General features: G+C 39.8%; 2 protein-coding genes across 4 annotated transcripts; both read left to right on the top strand.

The window, feature by feature from the left end:
- The first annotated feature begins 105 nt into the window (after positions 1–105).
- btc (betacellulin, epidermal growth factor family member) lies at positions 106–9428 on the top strand. Of its 3 annotated transcripts, none has more exons than XM_005917322.3 (5): positions 106–1854; positions 2481–2588; positions 6717–6871; positions 7168–7314; positions 7461–9427. In XM_005917322.3, the coding sequence occupies exons 2-5, from the start codon at positions 2517–2519 to the stop codon at positions 7603–7605; spliced, it is 519 nt and encodes a 172-aa protein (XP_005917384.1). In that variant the 5' UTR covers positions 106–1854; positions 2481–2516; the 3' UTR covers positions 7606–9427. The 3 variants fall into 3 exon arrangements, with proteins under 3 accessions (XP_005917384.1, XP_005917382.1, XP_042074674.1); XM_005917320.3 differs by having other exon boundaries at positions 110–1854; positions 6751–6871; positions 7461–9426; XM_042218740.1 differs by lacking the exon at positions 106–1854 and having other exon boundaries at positions 1862–2588; positions 7461–9428.
- Positions 9429–22125: 12697 nt separating this feature from the next.
- rxfp3 (relaxin family peptide receptor 3) lies at positions 22126–23955 on the top strand. Its single transcript, XM_005917329.3, has one exon. It carries the CDS (start codon positions 22308–22310, stop codon positions 23544–23546), a length of 1239 nt encoding a protein of 412 aa, XP_005917391.1. The 5' UTR covers positions 22126–22307; the 3' UTR covers positions 23547–23955.
- The last annotated feature ends 18 nt before the right edge of the window (positions 23956–23973 follow it).

The raw sequence follows: 23973 nt of genomic DNA, 5'->3' as shown, positions 1-23973 counted from the left end.
TACCCCTACTCCAAGGCCCTGCATGTGTGGGTGGTTGTGGTGGAGCGGGAAGAGGGAGGCAGCTGGAGATGGGGAGGGAAAGAAGGGAGGGGCAAACATCCAGTTTAAACTGATTTAAAGGTGGCAAGGTGGTGAAGTGCTATGCCTTCACAGGATGAAGGCTCCTAGTTTGAATCTTAGCTGGAGCTTTTCTGTATGGAGTTAGCATCCTCTCCTTGTGCCTGCACTACTCCGCCTTCCTCTCATGTCCAAAGACATGCCTGTTAGGTTAATTGGTGATTCTAAACTGCATGTGATAAAAGGAGTTAAAGTATGGCACGAGGATCATGATAACTTTGAGATTTTAATGATTTCTTTGAACTATTCTTTTTTTTTTCCAATGTGGAATGATTGTGCAGCATTACACATCTTTAATGACTTTAACAAAAACAAGAAATGGGTGCAAAAGTTTGAATTGATTTTGGATTTTCTTTCATCCATACAGGGTCATAGTTATGCATATAGACTCAAACATATACAGTGAGCAACATAAGTATTTGAACACTCTGCAATCATGAAATCATGGAGGGGTCTGAAATTCACATTGTCGGTGCATTCCCACTGTGTCACACAGCATTTAAACAACAATTTAAGAAATCACATTGTATAATTTTTATGACATTATTTGTATAGCACTGCTGCACATAAGTATTTGAACACCTGGCAATCAGCAAGAATTCTGGCTCTCCACCTCTACTCCACTTATTGTGTGGAAAAGTGTGAAATTACACCATCTTCTGGTCAGGTTTAGAGTTTACAAAAGTAGAATGGAAGGAAGAGCCTTCAGCTACTGGGCCTCTCTACTGTGAACAGTTGTGCTTTGAGACACCCTTTCCACTTTTTAAAATTAGAAATAAAACTTTCCCTTTTCATAAAGCTGATAGCTAGGCTTGGATCATGTGACCTTAAAGCTATGCTATTCGATAAGCCGAGGGACTTCCCATGACGAGTGGTTCTCCACTACTCCTATTTTCTTTTTAAACTCTTTACTCTATTTTTTCTTCGAAAGTTTTCACCTAAAAGTAGTAAAATGAATAAATGAAATGATGTAACTGAAGTTTAAAGTGTAAGTAAAAGAAGGTTGCTACAACCATTTAAACTTCCACATTAAACTTTATTTCACTTTCCTTAAACTCTCCAGGAATCAGTGCAGACCTGCAAGGAATCCAGCTGTTCCAGCCATCTATTTTACTATCAGATTTTATCTCCTACCCATCCACCTACATTTATCTGCTTTCTGTTCCAGGGAATGAGGGAAGGACAGTGGAATGGAAAATTAAAAATAGAATCTAAAGTCCTTTTAAGCTAAACCGGTGCCACGTATTGTCAATGAATGCTCCACCTGTCATTTCATTCTTAAGAAAGCAAACCTCAGGTATAAAGGCAAACTTGTTCTCTACAGAGAAAATAAACAGAATAGCTTGAATGGAGTTGTCTTCTCCTTTAAAGCTTTAAAAGTATGGGCGGGGATCGGAGTTCGGTTTCAGTGCCGCCTCCTTTTTCTGTTCTCACACCCAGCAGCTCAGGTCAGTCACAGAAGAGTCAGCGAGCTGACGTGCTTTGGTTATAGCTTCAAGCTTTCCCGGTTGATTATGAAATTAGCTACCATCAATGAAGAACCACAATACGACACGCCACTGGGGAACTTCCACAGCCTTTCCACACCTTTTTCAAAGGTCGCTGACCTCTGAAAAAGGACTGAACCAGTTTGACTTTTGTTTGTTAATGACACTGAACTTTAATATACTGGATGAAAACTTTTATCAAGTGAGGAGATGGCCAAAGTGCACAGACTCTATGTAGGAATAGTAATCGGTAAGATCTTTTCTCTTGTTCACCTTTCTTTCTCATTGTCCATAAGCAGAAGGCTAAAAACCCAAAAGGATAATATTAAAATGATATGTAAATAGTTCTTGTTTTAAATGCATGTCCTGTACGGTTCCAGTTTTCTTCTCATATCTAGTTTTTAAAATGTCATTTGAATAGCTCTATGTTGTTTTGACTGGTATTAAAACCATGTGTTATCAAAATAATAGAGCCAAAACAAGTTTACAGGCAATTCCCTGCTAAGCAACTTGTGGAATAATTGTACTTGTACAACAAGCTTCACTTGTGGTTAATGATTAAATGAAAAGCTCATGCACAAGGAATGTGCATCTTCTGTGATCATTAATCATCATCAAATCAGGCTTCCCTTAATATAAGTTTTGGAAACTGTTTGTGATGTTGTCCTTTCTATAGGTTTATATATTAAAAAAAACAATTATTTGCCAATACAGTCACCAGGAAAAGTAATAGAGGATGTTTATAGAGTAGTAAAAGTGCTGTCATCGCTTATCCAGATCCTGTAAGTACAATGCGGCTAAACGCTGGTTAAAATGTGCAGGTGTACGTACGTTGGTTGTGTGTGATTGGCTTTTTGTTTGTGCTCCTGGCTGCAGCTCTGACCTTATGCAAATACTGCCTGGCAGAGTGGAATGCCACAGACGCGCCTCCCACTGGAACTGTGTCCGACTGTCATCTCCATGGCAACAGAGACAATTGCACAGGTAGATATGGAAAGGTGGTGTAAGGGGCGTTTCTGTGACGGTGTCATAACTGCTTCTTTGGTTTGACTTTTTCAGTAGTAGAAGTAGTAAGACAGATGTTGGTATGAGACACACTTGGAAAAGTATATTGTTGAGGAGTCACAATATACAATACACAATATAAAATGTATCAACCCTTAGTACAGAGGTATTGTCAACAACCTCTGCTGAGTAATTTCTGTAATTAAGCAAATTTTAACTGCAATCTCATCATCGTTAGATGGATTTTGGGGAAATAAACCACTAGATAAGACCCATAACATGGGTGTTGTGTTTTATATGGGATTAAGTACAATAGCATAAATTTATATATCTCCATATATATCTCTATCTCTCTCTCTCTCTCTCTCTCTCTCTCTCTCTCTCTCTATATATATATATAATCTCTATAATATATATATATATATATATGTTGTGTGTGTGTGGGTGTGTGTGTGTGTGTGTGTGTGTGTGTGTGTGTGTGTGTGTATTCCTTTGGAAAAATGTAGATTAATTTAGATAATTTTTTGAACTTAGGAAGCTAACTAAAATAAAATTAAAATATTGAGGAATTATGCTTAGTTTTAGTATCTAGTTTTTATTACGACTTTGCTGATAAGACATTGATGGACATGCTTACTGAGACTGTGGATATCTAGAAGACTGTATGTGAACTTCTTCCAGAAAGTTCAGAGTTTTTATTGTAATACCTTTACTGATTTCCTTATTCTCACATCTGAATTATGCTCTCTATACAATAATGATTAAAAAAGACTAAAACTTACACTTCCACTCTAGAAACTAAAATGAATATAAGACAAAGACACAAAATAAAATTAAAATAATAGCTGACTATATAATAGAAAAGCTCTAATCAGTCCAAATTAATAGTTTGAAAAGAATTGAAATTAATAGATTCTATTTAAGATTTGAAACGAAAACTGACTTTATGTTTGTATATCTATAAAACAATCACCGTTGTTTAGCTAAGGTGTGCAGAAAGCGCAGAAACAGGTTGAAACACACTATTTAGCACCGCTTTTCACTTTGATTTGTGATTTTTTATTTTTTTTTAAAGATGTAGTATTTTAATTTGTGAGCTTTATAGGGTCTAAAGACTTGTTCGGGTTAGCTATGTCCTGTTTTCCACTGTTTTTGCTAAGCAAACCAGCAGCTAGTGTTAGCTTTATAGCTCACGAAGTGACAGTGGTATCGGTTGTCCCATCTCGGCTAATTCTTGGCAAGACAGCAAATAAAGCTACTTCCCAGACTATCTCTTTAAACTTCGTAACATGAGATTTTTCCTTTCAGCACTGAGGTCATGACAGCAAACTGGGTCTCGTGTTTCAGCTAACAAGTGAAGCGCTCTCATTGATGTCGCAGCACTATTGTTTTACAAGCTCAATATTCAAAGATAATGTCATGAGAGCCGCTTGTAAAGATAGCGGTATTCAGAAGAAGTGTTATATGAAACCGGTGGTCAGAAGTTCATCTCCATGGCTAACCAGCAGCTGTCAGGGTGTGTTTTATCATGTGTGTCTGTGATAGAGAAAAGGGAGAGGATGAAAACAGAATCCCATTTCATTTTGTAAAGAATTTTAATGAAACGACGTGATTTCCAAAACAGCTGAGATGCTTCAAAAATGTGAACAAAAACAGGATGATTTTCGAAAATAGGTCGGGTCTTTTAACTGGAATATTTTACTACTACGTGAAAAATATGAGCTCATTTTGAATTTAATGGCAACAACATGTTTTAAAAAAGTTGTCATGAGGGCAACGCAAGACCGGAAAAGTAAGTGGTTAAAAAAAACAGCTGGAGGAACATTTTATAACTAATTAGGTTAACTGGCAATAGGTCACTAACACGATAAGGTATTTAAAAAGAGCCTATGAGAGAAGCAGAGTTTCTCTGAAGTAAAGTTGGGCAGAGGTTCACCAATCTGCAAAATAAATGTGGAATGTGGAACAATTTTAGAATGATATTTCTCAAAGCACTTTTAATATAATATCTCATCATCTACGGTAATAATACTATCATATCATCAAAATTATCAGAGAGTCTGGAGAATTCTCTGTGGGTAAGAGACAAGGCTAAAAATCAGTATTGCATTAAAAGCAGGTATGATTCTGGCAGGAACGTTTTGGCACGGACTCAGGAGCACTTCAAGACATCAATGTTTGCGAACACAGTTCACCGTGCCAACTACAAATGCTCTGTCGTGCAAAGAAAAAGCCATGAACATGATCCGGAAATGCAGCCTGAGCCAAAGTTCATTTAAAATGAGGGCAAGTGGAAAACTGTTTTGTCATCGGACAAACTAAAATTTGAAATTCTTTTTGTAAAACAAGATCACGGTGCGCTCCGGATTAAGGAGGACAAAGACAATCTGGTTATGATCAGCATTCAGGTCAAAAGTCTCCAAAGCAAAGCCTAACCCTAACCCCAAGGCCAATAAGTATCATGGTAGAAGAGCTCAGGGGCTAAACTGGCTTGCAGTCCAGATCTTTCACCAGTTGAATACATTTGATGCATCATGAAATGGAAAATAAGACGAGTCAGGACTGCTGAGCAGCTATAATTTCATATCAGATAAGAATGGGAAAACATTAATTTTCCAAAAGTCCTGCAATTGTTTACAGACTGGTGTTAAACATGGCCCAGTCCCAACTTTTTAAAGACAAGTTGCAGCCATCAAATTCAACATGAGCCAAACTTTTTCTTAAAGGATTTTCGGTTCGTATATTTGATATGTTTTCTATGTCCTATCATGAATAAAATATGGAATAAGGAGATTTGCAAATCATCATATTCAGTTATTATTGAGATGTTGCAGAGCATCCCAGCTCTTCTGGAGCTCAAGTTGTAGAGACACGTGTCTAATGAGATCTCGATGACACCAGGCCTTTCCTGGCATGCATTGCACAGTTCTTCAGTGGATCGTGTTACAAACAGTCTATATATACACACATCATGCCATGCCAGAAGGTGAGGGAGTACATCAAAGAAGATCATGACACAGTTACAGAAATAGACGTTTGGAGAAATGAGCTCATTTGCTTTTGGTACATTTGTTCATTTAGACAAGGTGACTGATAAATCTCCATTAGGCCTATATACTAGGCACATAAAGAAAATCTTTTTGTGTTAGCCATACACTGCAGGCGATATGAAAGACAGAAATCTGAAAAGCAGCGGGGGCTCTAACTTGAACTTGGTTTTGCTATTTGAAGTAGAGACTGAGCTGATTAGGTAATGATACAGCTTATTCTTAGAAGTTGTTTTAGTGCAACCGATACCTGAAATCAAGAACAGCACATGGCACTAGGACTTCTCAGCGGTGACCATTTTATTGGAACCATAATTTACAAAATAAGCATTATGCTGTATTGAAGAAGGCTCTAAAACATTGAGTCTTTTAAGAAAATGTTTTCCAAAATCAAACGTAGGATAATTTACTCAAAGACTTCTCTACAATCTGATTTCTTTTGGCAGTCGCAATAGTCTCCCCCTGTTGACCATTAGAAAGAACGCAGGGTTAAGGCACTAACACACTGACTTCACTCAGTGTCTATATGCTCGATATATATATCTATCTGTTTTGTATACAATCAGTGACAGTGACATTAGAATTTGATAAATAGTAATATTAATAAAAAAATTTGTGCTTTACTTTTTCAAACCATAAACAAAAAAGGCTTTTTGTTTTTTCTAAACAAAGTATATTTTTGATTTGGCATAAGATCAAGAAAATAGCTTCGATATGCAACATACACATTTTCCCCATAAGTACAGTTGGAGGACTCCATAGCTACATATAAGCATTTGAGTAGCTTTAAAAAGACAAGTAACAAGGGAACACAGTTCATCTATCTCAGGTTAAAGGGAACAAACTCCAGCTACCAGCCCAAGTTGTAGTTTTGCGAGGGCTTTCATAAGGGACTATTTTATGCCTAGTAATAGTGACAGGGTCATTGTTGATGGTAACAGGCATTATCATAGAGTAGACTATTTTACCAAAACTATGCTTTATATAGAACAACTGACAAATTTCAATGTTTAATTTCTGTATTTATGAGCTTCTATACGTGCTTGCTAACAATGATTAGACTCCTCCCCTTTCTACACATTTTACTCCTCCAGAAGACACAGTAGATACTGGACAGTCGAATGGGCACTTCTCAAAATGCCCAGAGGAACTTGAGTATTACTGCATCCATGGGGAGTGTCGTTACATAAAGGACCAGGATGCACCGTCCTGCAGGTGAGGCGCAGATTTCCAAACTCTGTTTTCAAGTTGTGCAAAATGTAATTTAAACAAAACTCATTCTGCAAAATCATTTAGCTGTGGAGCAGAGACAGTGACAAGAGACTGACAACAAGGATGTTTATTTGAACAAACAACAGGGTGCAAAAGAAAGCCCTGTCATTTATGTTCCTGCACGACAATGCTTCCAGGGTTCCGTCCGAGCATGTTAAAGAAGTAGACGAACAGATGCCTTGCAAGAAAAATGCACACGAAAATGAAGTTAGGAACACATTTTATGTTCTTTGTCACAGGTGTCAGATCGGTTACATTGGTTCCAGGTGTGAGTACCTAAATCTGGAGGTGCAGATACAAGGCAAACAGAGAATCATAATTACCTGTGCCATCGCAGGGCTTGTGCTATTAATTCTTCTTGTTGTTTTCATCTGCATCTGTTCACGGTAAGTCTGTGTACATGTGAGGGGCTAAATGAAATGTTTTTTCACCATTGTATGGAATGCATGTAAAGGATCAGAGTGGATGCCTGCTGCATACTGATGATTAGCTCTTGGCTCTTGATTGTTGGCCATGATTGTTTCTTTCTCAGTCGTAGGAGGAGATTACAAGGGGACAGACAAAGGGAGGAACCAAGGAATGGGACGGAGAAGCTTGGCATGATGATGGACAGCAATGCAACAGGCTCAACTTTAAAGCCGGACTCAGCAGAGCAAGCCCTCACAAATTCTGTATGAGAACCTAGCTGAGGAACGTGTCTGGGAATCTTTTATACATAAAAGATGATAGCTGTCACCTTCGCTTAAGCAGTCGGAGGTTTGTGAACGGCACCGAGGCATTTATGGATAAAGTGCATCTGTCGGTGCACTTTATGGGAGTTTATACAGTTCCTTTTAACACTCTTCAAAGAAGTGTGAGAGCAAAGAAGATGCCGTCCAGGATTTATGATAAATATCAGTCGGAGAGCTGTGTTTAGCTGCTGGTGTGCTGGCACGGGTGATTTTTCCACTTCTGTGGAGAAACAGGCTCATCTACCCTCTGACTAAGTGCTGCTGGGCTGCACCGCACTAAATAAACTGTTGCTATCCTGGAAAAGGCTGTGACACCATTTGGCAGGCAGTGATAACAGTTGATCCGGCTGATAGTGCCCTTCGTGGGCGACACATGGACACTAAGACATGGAAGAAAAAGGACTGCACGAAGATACGGCACTCCATAAACTCCCGTCATGTGAACAAACCATTAGATGTATAGAAATCCTCAAGAGTACTGCCAGCTGCTGTTTTAGTAGCTTTGTGTCATTTTTGTATTGCTCCTATTTGTTTAAGGCTGGTTTTGCTTTAGTGTCACGTCACAAGATCAGAGTGTTTATTGTACAGGCACCAGTAAAATCAACAGTTATCACGTATTCAGCAATCCACAGAAATGAACTAACACTGAATATTGTTACTCAGAAACATTAGCAATGCAAGAAAAGCATGTATAATTATATCCACACACACACACACATATATATATATATACAGTATGTATAAAATGAGGTTCTGGATTCTCCTGGTTTGGAGGAGGACAAGGAGAACTTGTGCTGAAGGCTGTTTTGATCTGTATATTTGGAGCCGAGCAGCCTCTGAGCTACGGAGGCTGAACAGCTGAGCCTGTGTGTGGAGGCTTGGCTTAACTAAAAGCGCTCCACTGTATGAGACAGTTTCCAAACTTGCTAGCCTTTCACTTTGGGGTTTTAATGTGTATCTGTATGTGTATGAGCTCTAAATGTAGTCTGAAGAGAGTGAGGACAAAGTCAGAGAAGCTTGTTCTCATGTTTATATGTCACCTGTCAGTAAATGTGCCTCCTACGTGCACTGTGCATTTGCATTTGCTTCAGCCATTTTTTTCTAATTTGTCTTTTCGAATGAAACTGACACTATGTGGTGCTCTCTAATAAATGGAACATGCCTTTACTCCGCAGGCTAATAAGTGTTCATGATCGCTGCTGATGTGCAAATTCCTGCAGATAACTGTATCTCTGTAACCTTTCATATGAAACTATTATTTCATCCTCCACAACACAGACTCTGGACTACATAAACAAACATGCAAGACATACTGCAGTCATATTAAATCATAATTATGCTTCATTGCAGGGGGTTGTTATGTTGCTATGGTGCTGTAACTTGTGTCAGCAGTGTGAGCCAAAAAATACCAGTTTGACAGTGAACATAACACACCATCATCCTACGACATAAAGAGATGTAATCCTGCTGGCACAAACCTGCAGCATTACATCCCCAAATGGGAATTATCCTGTAACTGACTTTATCCTTAAAACCATCACAGCTTTGCATACACCGTAAAAAAAAAATCCTAAAAAACCAGTAATATTCCGGCAGCTGGGGCGCCAAAACAATACCAAAAAATAACTTTCCCATGAAAATACAGTTATTTTCAGTAATGACAATACAGTTTGTTGCCCTAATTTCACATGGGATTTTGGCTTCTTCAACATTAAATTAGGAACATTTTAATGTGATTAAACAATGAAATTACCTATAAACAAGGTCAATGAATGTGGCAATATGAATCATAATACTTAAATGTACAGAAATATGCAGTTAACAGTTGGTTTAAATAATAATGGATTGCATTCATATAGAGCTTTTTGAGACCTTCAAAGCGCTTTACAATTCCCGTCTGGCCATCACCAGTAGGTGAAGCGTCATGCTCAAGGACACAATGACCGAGAGTGTCTGAGCCGGGACTCGAACCAGCAACCTTCTGATTACAAGGTGAACTGCCAACTCTTGAGCCACGATCGCCCCAAATAACAATAATAATAATAATTTGATGTAAAAAAAAGTTTATAAGAATCATTTTATATATCTAAATATGCATGTGTACAGACAAATACATTTAACAAACAAGAAAATTATGTTTTATTACATTTACAGTGATTTTACATTAATTTGCATTTGAAATGTGAAATCACAGTCTATTTATGTAAATTGAATGATATTCTAGAAAAACAGTACAAAACTGTAAAATACACAGTAAAATACTTTTGTATTACATGTCATGCACATGCAAAGCATCTATTACATGTATTATCCTAAAAGTATGCTAAGGAAACATGAGAGATAGATTTTACTACATTCAAAATTATCTTAAGAGTTTAAAATTCACAATTTTGTCATCTTAGTAGAACCTTAAATGCCATGCACATTCTCTATTAGGTATCGACATGCTAAGCTATTATGTCCAAGCTATTCTTATACGTCGTTTACAATATGGCAGACAGAGATATCATACTGTTACACCAAGGAGGTCAACTCAAACTAATTATTTGGGTGTCTGAAAATGCAGAGAGATGAGTAAGAAGATTTATTTTATATTAAGAAGATTTACCCTCATGTCCGTCTGGTGAATATGAATATAAATGAATGCAGCTGGTCTGGTTAGCTTTGTGTTAGCAGAGTGTACTTATTGGTGAGTTCTCACCATTTTGAGGTCTGATATTGTCCTACCCAGCGGAGCGCTTTTTGAAAATCATGATCTGCAGTCTTTTGTGTGGTGCCTCCTGTTTCGCTTCTGTGAAGGTCTCAAGGGCAATGTTGCAGATTATTGTCTAGATTGGAAGGTAAGTGTGCAGAAACTCACTGTGGTCCCTTATCTGCAGGAGGGGAGTGGATGTACTAGAAATGGAAAATTTATAATGCAAAAACTTCTTCAGAGCTTCTCTGTTTCACAAAAAACAAAATAACTGAGATGACACATATGTTATGTGTTGCTCCAGTGGTCCACTAATAATTGCGGCTTCACTGTGTGGTGCAGATTGATGATCTGTTTATGCCTCTGACAGCACTGTGGTGCATACAGTCAGGTTCAGATAGTCATCTGCTGCCAATATATTCACATTATTTCAACAGACTTCATGTATTTGATGCATAAAGGCTTCTTTATCTTACGCTCAACTCTATCCAGTTCTACAGACTTTAAACCAGACACTGGATGAGAGGTCACCCCAAACATGTACAGGGAGTGCAGAATTATTAGGCAAATGAGTATTTTGTCCACATCATCCTCTTCATGCATGTTGTCTTACTCCAAGCTGTATAGGCTCGAAAGCCTACTACCAATTAAGCATATTAGGTGATGTGCATCTCTGTAATGAGAAGGGGTGTGGTCTAATGACATCAACACCCTATATCAGGTGTGCATAATTATTAGGCAACGTCCTTTCCTTTGGCAAAATGGGTCAAAAGAAGGACTTGACAGGCTCAGAAAAGTCAAAAATAGTGAGATATCTTGCAGAGGGATGCAGCAGTCTCAAAATTGCAAAGCTTCTGAAGCGTGATCATCGAACAATCAAGCGTTTCATTCAAAATAGTCAACAGGGTCGCAAGAAGCGTGTGGAAAAACCAAGGCGCAAAATAACTGCCCATGAACTGAGAAAAGTCAAGCGTGCAGCTGCCAAGATGCCACTTGCCACCAGTTTGGCCATATTTCAGAGCTGCAACATCACTGGAGTGCCCAAAAGCACAAGGTGTGCAATACTCAGAGACATGGCCAAGGTAAGAAAGGCTGAAAGACGACCACCACTGAACAAGACACACAAGCTGAAACGTCAAGACTGGGCCAAGAAATATCTCAAGACTGGTTTTTCTAAGGTTTTATGGACTGATGAAATGAGAGTGAGTCTTGATGGGCCAGATGGATGGGCCCGTGGCTGGATTGGTAAAGGGCAGAGAGCTCCAGTCCGACTCAGACGCCAGCAAGGTGGAGGTGGAGTACTGGTTTGGGCTGGTATCATCAAAGATGAGCTTGTGGGGCCTTTTCGGGTTGAGGATGGAGTCAAGCTCAACTCCCAGTCCTACTGCCAGTTTCTGGAAGACACCTTCTTCAAGCAGTGGTACAGGAAGAAGTCTGCATCCTTCAAGAAAAACATGATTTTCATGCAGGACAATGCTCCATCACACGCGTCCAAGTACTCCACAGCGTGGCTGGCAAGAAAGGGTATAAAAGAAGAAAAACTAATGACATGGCCACCTTGTTCACCTGATCTGAACCCCATTGAGAACCTGTGGTCCATCATCAAATGTGAGATTTACAAGGAGGGAAAACAGTACACCTCTCTGAACAGTGTCTGGGAGGCTGTGGTTGCTGCTGCACGCAATGTTGATGGTGAACAGATCAAAACACTGACAGAATCCATGGATGGCAGGCTTTTGAGTGTCCTTGCAAAGAAAGGTGGCTATATTGGTCGCTGATTTGTTTTTGTTTTGTTTTTGAATGTCAGAAATGTATATTTGTGAATGTGGAGATGTTATATTGGTTTCACTGGTAAAAATAAATAATTGAAATGGGTATATATTTGTTTTTTGTTAAGTTGCCTAATAATTATGCACAGTAATAGTCACCTGCACACACAGATATCCCCCTAAAATAGCTAAAACTAAAAACAAACTAAAAACTACTTCCAAAAACATTCAGCTTTGATATTAATGAGTTTTTTGGGTTCATTGAGAACATGGTTGTTGTTCAATAATAAAATTATTCCTCAAAAATACAACTTGCCTAATAATTCTGCACTCCCTGTATTGTCACATCAAGGAGCCACTTCATAATCACCAGTTAACCGGACAAGCAAGTCTTTGGACAGGTTAAAACCTAGAGCCTTCATACTGTGAGGCATCTGACACAAGCACAGGTTCAGGTCAGTTTTAGTTATATAGTACCAAATTACAACCACACTCACCTCAAGGTGCTTTAGAGTGTAAGATAAAGACCATACAATAATACAAAGAAAACCCCAACAGTCAGAAAAAACCTATGAGCAAGCATTTGGCAACAGTGGTAAGAAACATTACGAAACCTCTGGTGGAACCGGGATCAGGGAGGGGCGAACCATCCACCGCGACTGGTTGGGAGGGAGACAGGACAAAAGACACACAGTTGAACTGAGGCAGAGATTAATAATAATAATAATAACTAATAATTAAATGCAAAGTGATGCATAAACCCAGATTGAAAAGAATTGGATGAAGAAGAAACACTCAGTGAATCATGGGACGCTCCCAGCATGCTAGTTCTATTTCAGCATAACAGCAGGAGGGTTCAGGGATGCCTCATCCAGCCCTAATTATTAGCTTTATCAAAACAGTCATTTTTAATGGTGTTAAAGATAGAGTGAGTGTCTGTCTACTGAATCATCAAGCTAGTGTGGGAGAAATATGCTCTCTCATTCTAGTCCCGAACAATAGGCTTTTAATGTCTTGTTGATATACAAGTCAGAGAGAAGCCACTGCTGACCTTGGCCAAATGGCCTTGGTCCCTGTTGATGCAATGACTATACCTTTATCAAGGTCCTCACGTGATCGGGAGTCTACACCACTGTATTGTACAGCTATGCGTTATATTGGCTGTAACTATTGTCATAGTTGATTCCAAGGTAAATTAACTGTAACTTACTGTATCCAGCACTTTTTATACTATCAGCCTCATCCACAGGCAGATTTTTACACACACTGATGCATCCATGCAAATCCAGGTGGACGCATCAGGTCGTGTTTTTGGGTCAGAAAGGGGAGATGGAATTGCCAACCCCATGAACAGCTGACAACTCGCGCTAAATACTGTTGCGCTACTACTTTACATCTGCATCTCTAGAAGATCATTTCTGTATGAAGAAAAACTGGTCTAACCAAACTTTAACGATACTTGACACGTCATATTGAAACAAAGAATCTCAATGACATGAAACAGCTTTTACAAAACTAATCCTATTAGAATGCCAGCTCTTTTTTTGTCTTTTTTGTGTACTTCCTGTTAACATACCTGCTGGCACTTGCTTTGTTTCTCTGTGTTGTGCGCATATGTCACGTTCCTTTCACTTCATCAGAGATGGGAGGGATGTCACAACTGAGTCAACCATGTTGCAGGAATAGCAGTTGAAAAACAAAACAGGCTATTAGCTCATCACTACCACTGCCTGGAGTACAATGCAATGCCTTTTTTCTCTTTGTACTTTAAAACACCACAACAGTACATTCGTGGATAGAGCCTTTTTTTTTAGCAAATCACAAGTAAACCACGGTGGCAGTACAGATTACAAGCTCTAATGTTTTACATACTACTCATAGCATGGTATCGATTTGGACTGTGAAGTCAGGGTAGACTGCAGTAATACACTGTATTACATAAAATTGCACGCAGCCATCCCAGCAAAGATGCCCTCTTGGGGCCCATGTGGAGCTACTGTGAACAGGCCTACATTACACAGTGGGCAACCCACTGTGTAATGTAGAGCCTAGGTCCAGATTGGCCACAGTGGGGCAGCTCATGGCATGGGCTGAATGTCGGTTGCTCACACTAAGCAGACAGGGACCCATTATAAATGTGCAGCATGTCCACAGTATACCTACATTAGAGGAGTGGGCTGCCCTACCCCAGTGCGGTCCCCTGATGTGCCTCATGGTATGTTAGTACCACCAGTTAGAATGCAGTGTGGACCAGAATGTTGCTCAAAAAACAAAAACAAAAAAGCTGCTGCCATTTTCACAAGGAGATGAAGCATCAGGTAACTCCACATATTAGATTTGGCACATTTTTACACTAGCCCCAAGGGATTTCTGTCTACTCCAAGGCTTAAAACAGGGATCTTTCACGTGTTAAGCAAATGTGTAAAACTGCTACATCATCTAAAAGAGGGAAAGAAAGAAAGAAAACAACCCTTATATCCTATCAAAAACATCTGTCTGACTTAGAAAATGAAATAAAGCCTGATAACTTTCCAAGGTACCAACAAATGATGGTATGGTACAGTTTAATGGCTCAAAGTAGCAAAGCTGAAGCCTAGAGACATTTATTGACTTCAGCTGCAGTGTCTAGACACCTGTCAATCAAAGCAGCCATGAACCAAACTCCAAAAGCCCACCCCATTCCAGCTCTCCATAGGCATTCTTTATTTTTTGTTTTTTTCGTACCAGGCTGTAAACATACTTTTTAGAGCAGTAAAAAGTAAAGCTGACACGGGACTTTTTATTGACTGACTCACTTTTGTGGTGCCAGCCTCAGGTGACTGGTTGGTGTATAGGTGTGATTGGTTGTGCAATCCTCTCAGCAGCTGTAGTTTGCAGGACTTCATGCAATGCCATGATTAAACCCCTTGAATCTCTGTTTTCAGTGATTTGTTTTGGTCACAGTCAGTTTGAATTTGATCATGTGAAAAATGGTCTTGGTTGCAGGTGGAGACAAGACTGACTTGTTCTTGGCTTCTGCCACAGTGAAATGCTTTGCCTAGGATGTCTTTAAAGTGGGCTAATTCTCACATTTTTATCCGCATAAATGAAACCAACTGATTAATAAGCACTAAAAATACTCTGAACACCAATCACACTGTGAAAAAAAATGTCTGTGTAAATCTCTGCTAGACTTTGTTGACAGTGAAAGTTTAGTATCTTTGACCTAATTTCACTGGGCCAGAGCACGCAGCTGACTTCAAAAGTGCGAGAGCAAGGGTATGCTGGAGTTTCTATATGAGGGGTGTGTCTGCTGTACTTAGAAATGAATGTGATAAGAGAGACGGAAACCTGCCAAACTGTTGTAGATGTTTAATTTGTTAGAGGCAGTAAAAACCTCTTTCATAAACAACACCTTAAATGACTGTGCCTGTTTATTTCCGGTGGACATTAGACCTTTGATGAAATGTAACTACAAGCCTATCTCGATTCACTCTCCACCATGACTGCTATCAGCTCCATCTGTTCTCTGGTATTTCTGCCAGCTATAGGGGCTCCAACAGCTGTGCTGTAACTCCCAAACACCGGATGGCACTTAAATCAGCATTGGAAGCAAGCTTGGGGAGTTGTCCAGGAAGAGTTGCTGGGCTTTGGATCCTCCCACTTTTCCAACCAGTTTGTGTTCAGCTGCTGCAGCTCCTAATAATGCCACTGGAGGTCAGCAGAGCACAACCACATTTAAATTAATAAACATAATTCAGTAAGTCACATGTTCACAGACCTCTGCATACTCAGCAAGAGACTTAAAATTGAAGGTGCAATGATGTGACTATTCTAAATGTGTGCACACATACACACTTTGTAAGGGCTGCAGTAGAAAAGTATGTGATCTGGAAGGCAGTTCTAAATCTTTACATTAAATACATGATTTTTACAGTACTAGGCCTGTATGTCCTTAACTTTATTCCAGTTTAACGCTGGTTCATATTTGATCTGCTATATTTGAGAAGAAAATATTTTACTTTTTGTTTTTCACCAGTGACACTTAACATAGAGCCAGTAGGTAAATCAGAACTTTGAATCCTTTTAAATTCAATTCTTCTTCTTTCAGCTGTTCCCTTTAGTGGTCGCCACAGCAGCTCATCTGCTTTCATCTCACTGTGTACCTAGCCTCCTCCTCTGTCACGCCAACCCTCCACATGTCATCCTTCGTCACATCCATAATTCTTCTCTGAGTTATTCTTTTTTTCCTCCTACCTGGTAGCTCTATATTCAACACATACACATATATAATTATACATCATATATAATAATTATAATTTTCGGTCATTTAATTTTATATCTGTTACTTACTTTGGTGTCGCATGGCTTTGGGAGGGGTCTTTATCAATAGAAAAACATTGAAACTTATCAAAATACAGTTGAAATTTATGCCCTCCTTCCTACTTTCCAAAGCCATCCAGTGGCCTGGGTTGTGGAGTCTTTGCCTGGCTGATTCTGGCCTGCTGACCTTGTGTTTGAAACACCTGATCTAGGCATAGACTGGTACAGGTGTCATTCTCTAAGTTACTTTTTCTAGCTGTTGTGTGAAGATATTTTCTAAAACAAGTTGAAATCTAGTGAGAAGGCAGGCAGTTGTGATTGAAACAGCAAAGATTTTCCCTCTCACACAGCTTTTATTTGTATTTTATCCTCAGTGCCGTGGAGGTGTGTCCTATACATTGGTTTCCTCGGAAGATTTTTGGCTTATCAGATCAAGACAAAGAGCAAATGTTCACTGAAACCAGAGTACCTCTGGGGTTTAGACAATCTCATCTTTCATTTAGAGTTCCATAAACAGAAAATGAACCCTGTCCACCTGGCTTTATGGATAATGTGAATAAAATTCCTTCATCGTTGTTGATGATAGCTCATTTCACCCCCTTGATCCTGTGTGTCTTATCCAATGAAACTGCTGCTTGAACTGGTTAACTTACTGCTAGAATTGATAAGCCATATGTAAATTATTAATCAGCCATTCCAGTTTTATCTGAGGCCCCACACTGCTAACAAATAAAAAAAAACAAGAAAATGTGGGTACTGCAGGATCAAGATTTTTTTATTAGTCCTTTATTTATCCAGGTAAAAAAATATCATTGAGATTAAAAATCTAATTTCCAAGAGAGACCTGGCATCAAGAACTTGATGCCAGAACACTGTGACTTGGCCTACGTGCCTCAAGTAGTCAGTTACTCACTGGCAATAACATTAAAGCACACACACACACAAAAAAAAAATAGCAAAATGTTTTCGAACCAAATCTCAGAAAACTACATTGTTTTATTACCGTAAGTGCTTACGGCATGACGCTCACATATTCTCCACATTCCTGATGCACCGACTGTCTCTTTTGAGATTTTCTACACCATTACGCTCTTGCTCAAAGTTTCTCTTGCCTTCTTTCTCCTGAGGCTCTTGAGAGTTTACAGCCTTCCCTTGAGCATGTATTGTTCTCAAAAACAGGCCAATAGAATCTGTATAACAGAAAGTCTGTATAATGGTCTTTGTTATTCCTCTTGCTATCATTTGATACAGCTGTATTGATTTGTATATCCACATTAGTGTTGGCTCAAGTAAACACTGTGTAACAATGTGATGTAGTTTCCATGTATTAAATGTTTGGGTTTTTTTCTTGCCTTGAGCCGACAGACTGTTGTGTGATTTGGCAAATGGAGACCTTTCCTGACCTTTCTCTTAAATGTAACAGCCAAAGGGACGATTTATACCTGGACTGGACTTTCTGTAAAAACCAAAGAATGTGAAGATTATGTTCACTATCAAGGCCTGGACTTAATGTCTTATTTATGTTCACTTACAGTCCCAATGGTGTGAAGACTGTAATTAAAGTGTCATGGTCCTGGGTCGTTGACCCAGCATTTTGTGTTGCATTTTGGTTTCATCTTGTGTTTGGTGTTTATTCCGAATTTGTATTAGTTCTTTGGGTTTGGTTGTTGTGTTTATTATCCCTACCCGTGTCTTCCCTCTGTGCGCCGTTCGGGTCACTGCGTTTGGTGTTGTAAAACAGTCTGTGTGTTTCCGGTTTTGCTTTGTAGGCCTGCTTCTCATTATGTCCATTAGTGTCAGCTGTGTCAACCCCTGTGTGTCATCTCCTGGTGTGTATTTATAGTGTGTGTTGGCTTCTGCTTGTTGTCAGATTGTCTGTGTTTATTCTCCATGGTCCTCTGCATCTCTCTCTCTGTCTAGCCGTCCTCATCTGCCACCTCTGAGTTTCTCCCGCTGACCTTATGTCCCAGGTTTGTTTGTTAGTTTCACCCAGTTTAGGTTTATGTTCAGTTCTGCCCTCACCTCTGTTATTTTCACTGTAAATAAACTTCCCCTCGCATCTCCACCGCCGTCTGCATTTTGGGTCCTCATTTATTCTACCACATGACTGCTGCCTCAGCCGCGACATAAAGTTAGCTTAAAAATGTAGAGCACTAATGTCAAGCATCCTAGTGCTCCTAAACTCCACATGAGGTTAAGAACTAAAAGCTGAATTGCCTTCAGATTTTGTTTTCTTGGAATAAGAGATTAAACTTGGGTTGCATTGGGTTTTCTGCATTAGCAGTGGGTAAGTTGCTGTTAGATCACATTAAAACCAATTTTATCAGGTGGTGCCCATCAAGCTAAATGGGAATGTGTCCAACATAATGGAAAATGCTGGCAGTGAATTTGATTCATGGAACAATCTTAGTTTGGTTAATTCAAATCTTACCTTTATGAAACAAAAGGTAAACGAATAAAGAAAACAGGAATAAACCCTAAACCAGATTAGCAATCTGCAGGTGTTTCACACCGAGAACAAACAAGTAAATGCAGGAAGAAGTTGCTGTGTTCTGGCATACTGGATTACAATTTACATTAATTTTATGGCTGACCGTTTGTGTACGCTGCACATCTGTGGCAACCTGCTACATCCCAGAATGCAAAGCATACCTGGCAATGGGAAGGCATTTAGTCTTTTGGAATTGGACTGAGGCCACCTTCTCTAAAGGTCTTCTTGGCCCTGTGGTTTTGGTGCACACTTAAGTCCAATTATCGTCTTCACACCTGCCCACATGAATCACACCAAGGTGGAAAACAAACCAGAGGTAGATTTAAATGAGCCAGATACTACTAATGTGACACAGCCGTCGGTCCGTGAACTCCTATTATTAAACCTTAAGATGAACATTTTTTCATTACCGTTTTGATGTTTTAAAAACAGACATGGTGGAGCGAGGGCTCTGCAGAAACCATATGCTCATTGGTTAATAACTTGTCAGTTAAGAGTCAGTGAGCATATCACTGACAATTAGGGTGATCAAAATATACAAAATGGATCATTTCTTAATCAGTATGACCAAAAATGAGTCACTGAAACCATGAATTTGTGAGAGAATTCTGTTGCTATTGCCCCCTGGTGGCCTTTAAAAAGAATTCAGGCTTACAGGCACTTCTGCATTAGCTTCTCTTTTGAGAGCTACGCCCATCTTTTATATACAGTCTTGGTATTGAAACGCAAACTTGCTGGTTGAAACTTCTCAAGTATATATAGATTTTTTTCTCAGCAGCTTTGTTTGATGAAGTTCGCCAAATAATATACTAAACATTTGGATACTTAGGCATTTATTAATGCTCTTTCTGCTGTGCCTGGATTGTGTCCAGTGCTATGTAATTTATTTATTTATTTTCATCTGTGGTGAGATGAAATAAAACTATTTTCACCTCACATGCAAATATACAATAAGTGCTCTTTTTCTTTGCAAACTAGAATGTAAAAATAAATAAATACATAGTAAATCTGAAGAGTACTCACTCCGATGCACAATAGCAGTCACTTCTACTCATAATACACATAATAGTCAGATACAGCAGGAATTCACTGTTAGTGAAAACCAGAGATGGGCAGTAACGCGTTACTTGTAACGCATTACTGTAATCTGATTACTTTTTTCAAGTAACGAGTAAAGTAAGGGATTACTATTGCAAAAACGGTAATTAGATTACCGTTACTTTCCCGTAGGAATGCTGCGTTACTGCGTTACTAAAACCGTGATTTTTTGGAGAATGTCTCACGACAGTGACGTAAGCGAGTGCGCCGTTAGTGACAACAGCTGTGTGCAGATCAACAATGGATCACATATCGATTGTGGGAGAGAGTATGAGCGTGCAGCGTTTAAAGCGTGGAAGTACTGACCTTACTTTGAGTTTGATTCCATAAAAAGTGACAAAAACATTAGCGTCCATCGTGCGTGGGAAGAAAACTTCTTTTTACAGCGAAAAAAACCCCTAAACTTCCAAGCAAGCACCGAGTGCGCAACGACGTAATGGGAAATTCACAGAGAAACTCGCGGATTCTTCAACTGACCGCGGCACACCTGCACCAGGGTAAACCTCCGCCTACCGCAGTCCTGCTTTACAGGTGAAAATAGAGCAACAGGACCGCTGAGTCTTTGACTTTATTTATTTTCTGCTGTGTTTTACTTGCATCTATTTGAAAGAGTGAGTGTAAACACAAAAAATATTTTATTTTATGTGCTGGAATGTGTAGAAAATAGGTTTAAATGTTAAACTAATTTATTCAAGTCAGAGAATGTTGCATATAATTAAATTTTTGCTTGATGCATAAAGTTAAAAGATTAAAACTATAAAACAAGTTAAAAAAAGAGACTTTTCCATTTGATTACATTTTGTATGATGGATTATGCAGAAAAAGTAGAATTGGGCTGAAAGATCTATCGCTTTATCACCTCTTCAGGTTGTAAATCGTGTTTTTAAAAAGTAACTAAGTAACTAAGTAATTAATTACTTTTGAAAATAAGTAATCAGTAAAGTAACGGATTACTTTTTGGGGAAGTAATCAGTAATTAGTTACTGATTACTTTTTTCAAGTAACTTGACCAACACTGGTGAAAACACGTAGGACGAGACTGTCAGCAGTAAGAAAGAGTCTGCTGCGTTCTGACAAAAGATCTAAAGATTCTTTACCACTGTGGATTACACAATGGAGGAAACGTGGCATGCAAGTGACACTGGCTTGTTCATTCCTAGAAAAAATTCATTTCGAAAGATTTTTGTGCAACTTTCTGAAGGTTAATTTTTGTTTTCTTTGAAGCTTCGATGAGCTGATGTGGGAACTTCAAAAATGTGCAAAAAATGAGACAAAATTGAGACTACAAGGTGAACTCACAGAAGATCCTTTTTTCCATTTGTCTTTTGGAGTAATAGCTCACATTTTGAGTAATCTATTTTGTAGAAACGGGTACAGAATTGGTTGTTTATCCCCTCAGTGGCTACTTTTTGATGAACGGGAAAAGAAGAGGTGAATTTGATACACAAGTTGATCCAAAAAACTGGCAATTATATCGTAACTACTCTTTTTCTCGTTCAGCTGCATGTTGAACAGCTGTGAGGACCACTCTTGTGGCTCTTAATGTAGTGCACGAATAATAGCAGGTTCCAGTGATATTTAAAGTTTATGTTGCCAAGCGCGTGTCCTCGAAACTCCACACGATAGTGTGTCTTTGAAGGTTGTGCGACTGTATGATGAACGACATTGTCGTGTCACATGCATGTGGCATTAAGGCAGGTGACTCTCTGACTTTCAGGTTACTTGCGCACAAGGTTGTTCTGAAGTGGAATCAATATAAGAGAAAAAAGATTCATAATAAAACACTGCCTTCAAGAAATCGTCTTTTATTGTGTCTGACAATCGGTGTTTATGTTTGTGTGTAGGGTTTGTGCATGATACAGAGAGTGCGATGTGAGGAAGAAAATGTTCCAGATGATCTGAAGAAATAAATACATTCATGCATAAAATAAAGACACTTCAATTTTTTTTAACAATTTATTTCCATGCTCTGAATTTTCTTGTCCGTGGAACACCCCTCCACCCCCACCCTCTTCATGGTGTCTGCACCAAGGACCAGAACCAAACACAGCGCCACGTTTATACGTGAGCTGCGTCAGGAAGCTTCTTGGAGAGATGAGGCGCACTGACAAAATCTCAGAGCAACACAACAAGCTCGTGAAGAACTGTGTCGCCTGTGCGCACAGAAACATTTTATATGTTTTTGTTTCGCAGAAAACTCGCACATAGAGCCAAATACAAAGATTATTTCAGTGGTGCGAGTCATTTGGATCTGATCATGACTTAAACACTCTCGTGGATAAAAGTTAATTAAAAAATGTCTGGAGAATTTAGCGACACTGCTTATGAAGGCTCGCCAGGGATTGTCTATGCTGCTTCCTTTAACTTGAGCTATGTTTTCAACACGACCAACAGCTCGTACGAGGACTACCTCCACCTGCCAGACTCTGAGAAAGCTGACTCTGTGGGAGATGGAGCCGCTGTTGTAAGGATTATCATCTCGATCATTTACTCTCTGGTTTGCGCGCTGGGTCTGGTTGGAAACTTGCTGGTCTTGTACTTAATGAAGTCTAAACATGTGTGGAAAAAATCCTCCATCAACCTTTTCGTAACTAGTTTGGCGGTGACTGACTTCCAGTTCGTCCTGACTCTGCCCTTCTGGGCTGTGGAAAACGCTTTGGACTTCACTTGGCTTTTCGGCAAAGCGATGTGCAAGATAGTGTCCTATGTGACGGCAATGAACATGTACGCCAGCGTTTTTTTCCTGACCGCCATGAGCGTGGCGAGGTACTGGTCACTCGCGTCTGCCCTGAAAGGCAGGCGGAGGCGGGCTCACTGCTGTTCCGCGCGGTCCATCACCGTTATCATCTGGGTTTCCGCTGTCTCCGCCGCTCTGCCGCACGCGGTTTTCTCCACGACGGTGACAGTTTCCAACGAGGACCTGTGCCTCGTCAAATTCCCGGAAACCAACGGATCGGCGCAGTTTTGGCTCGCGCTCTATCACTCTCAAAAAGTGTTGCTTGGCTTCGTGGTGCCTCTGGGCATCATCTCAGCCTGCTACCTGCTCCTTTTGCGCTTCATCACCTCCAAAAACATCAACACCTCGAGCGCCAAGCGACGCGCCAAAGTCACAAAGTCCGTCACCATAGTGGTCTTGTCCTTCTTTCTTTGCTGGCTGCCCAACCAGGCTCTCACAGCCTGGGGCATCCTCGTGAAACTCAACGTGGTTCACTTCAGTTACGAGTACTACAGCATGCAAGTGTACGTGTTCCCCGTGTCCGTGTGCCTTGCGCACTCCAACAGCTGCCTGAATCCCATCCTGTACTGTCTTATGAGGCGGGAGTTCAGAAAAGCGCTGAAAAAACTCTTCTGGCGGATGACATCGCCGACTCTGACCACCTTAAGACCGATCACAGCCACCACAAAGCCGGAGGCGGACGAGCAAGGGCAGGTCCTGGTCCCCGTGTGCGCACCCGAGGAGCCCGCAGTGGTGTTTTATCCTCCCGGGGAAGTGATTTACAATGACAGGCGAGACCTACCCCAGAACAGCGCTTAATCTAAGGCACGTTTTAAATCCTCTATGATGTTGTATTCATACACATTTACATCAATCAGGTCAGTTTTGTTTGCCTCACAGCTGTCCAAGTTGGAGGAGGAAAAACGTCAAACAGAAGCGCTTATGACTCATGTTTGTCCACAGAAATGCTACTTTGGCTTCACCCTGGTTGAGATTTTAAAAAGCCAACTTACTGGCATTCTTACCTATAAGAAAATACGCATATTTTAATAAGGTGTCAAAACATATATTAAATGTGCAGGTAAGGTGCATCAACAAAATGTGAGACATTTGCTCATCTTCGCCCCGTCCTTATCTTGAATGACATTTAGTTGTTAAATGCCACTATAATGTTACAGAGAATGTTTCACAGACCTGTGCAGATTGTGTGTGTGTGTGTGTGTGTGTGTGTGTGTGTGTGTGTGTG

The sequence above is a fragment of the Haplochromis burtoni genome, unplaced genomic scaffold (genome assembly GCF_018398535.1).
Source record: "Haplochromis burtoni strain Fernald_Lab_line unplaced genomic scaffold, NCSU_Asbu1 Contig_23, whole genome shotgun sequence".
NCBI classification, from domain to species: Eukaryota; Metazoa; Chordata; class Actinopteri; order Cichliformes; family Cichlidae; genus Haplochromis; species Haplochromis burtoni.
Note: the sequence above shows the minus strand (reverse complement) of the source record. Positions and strands in the feature narration are given on the sequence as shown.

What these genes read in the sequence shown, in the direction of transcription:
- btc (XM_005917320.3), top strand. Translation starts at nt 1,815, where the DNA reads ATGGCCAAAGTGCACAGACTCTATGTAGGAATAGTAATCG. An exon ending in CAGGATGCACCGTCCTGCAG is followed by an intron (nt 6,872 to 7,167) that starts GTGAGGCGCAGA and finishes TCTTTGTCACAG; the next exon opens with GTGTCAGATCGGTTACATTG. An exon ending in TTCATCTGCATCTGTTCACG is followed by an intron (nt 7,315 to 7,460) that starts GTAAGTCTGTGT and finishes TTTCTTTCTCAG; the next exon opens with TCGTAGGAGGAGATTACAAG.
- rxfp3 (XM_005917329.3), top strand. Translation starts at nt 22,308, where the DNA reads ATGTCTGGAGAATTTAGCGACACTGCTTATGAAGGCTCGCCAGGGATT.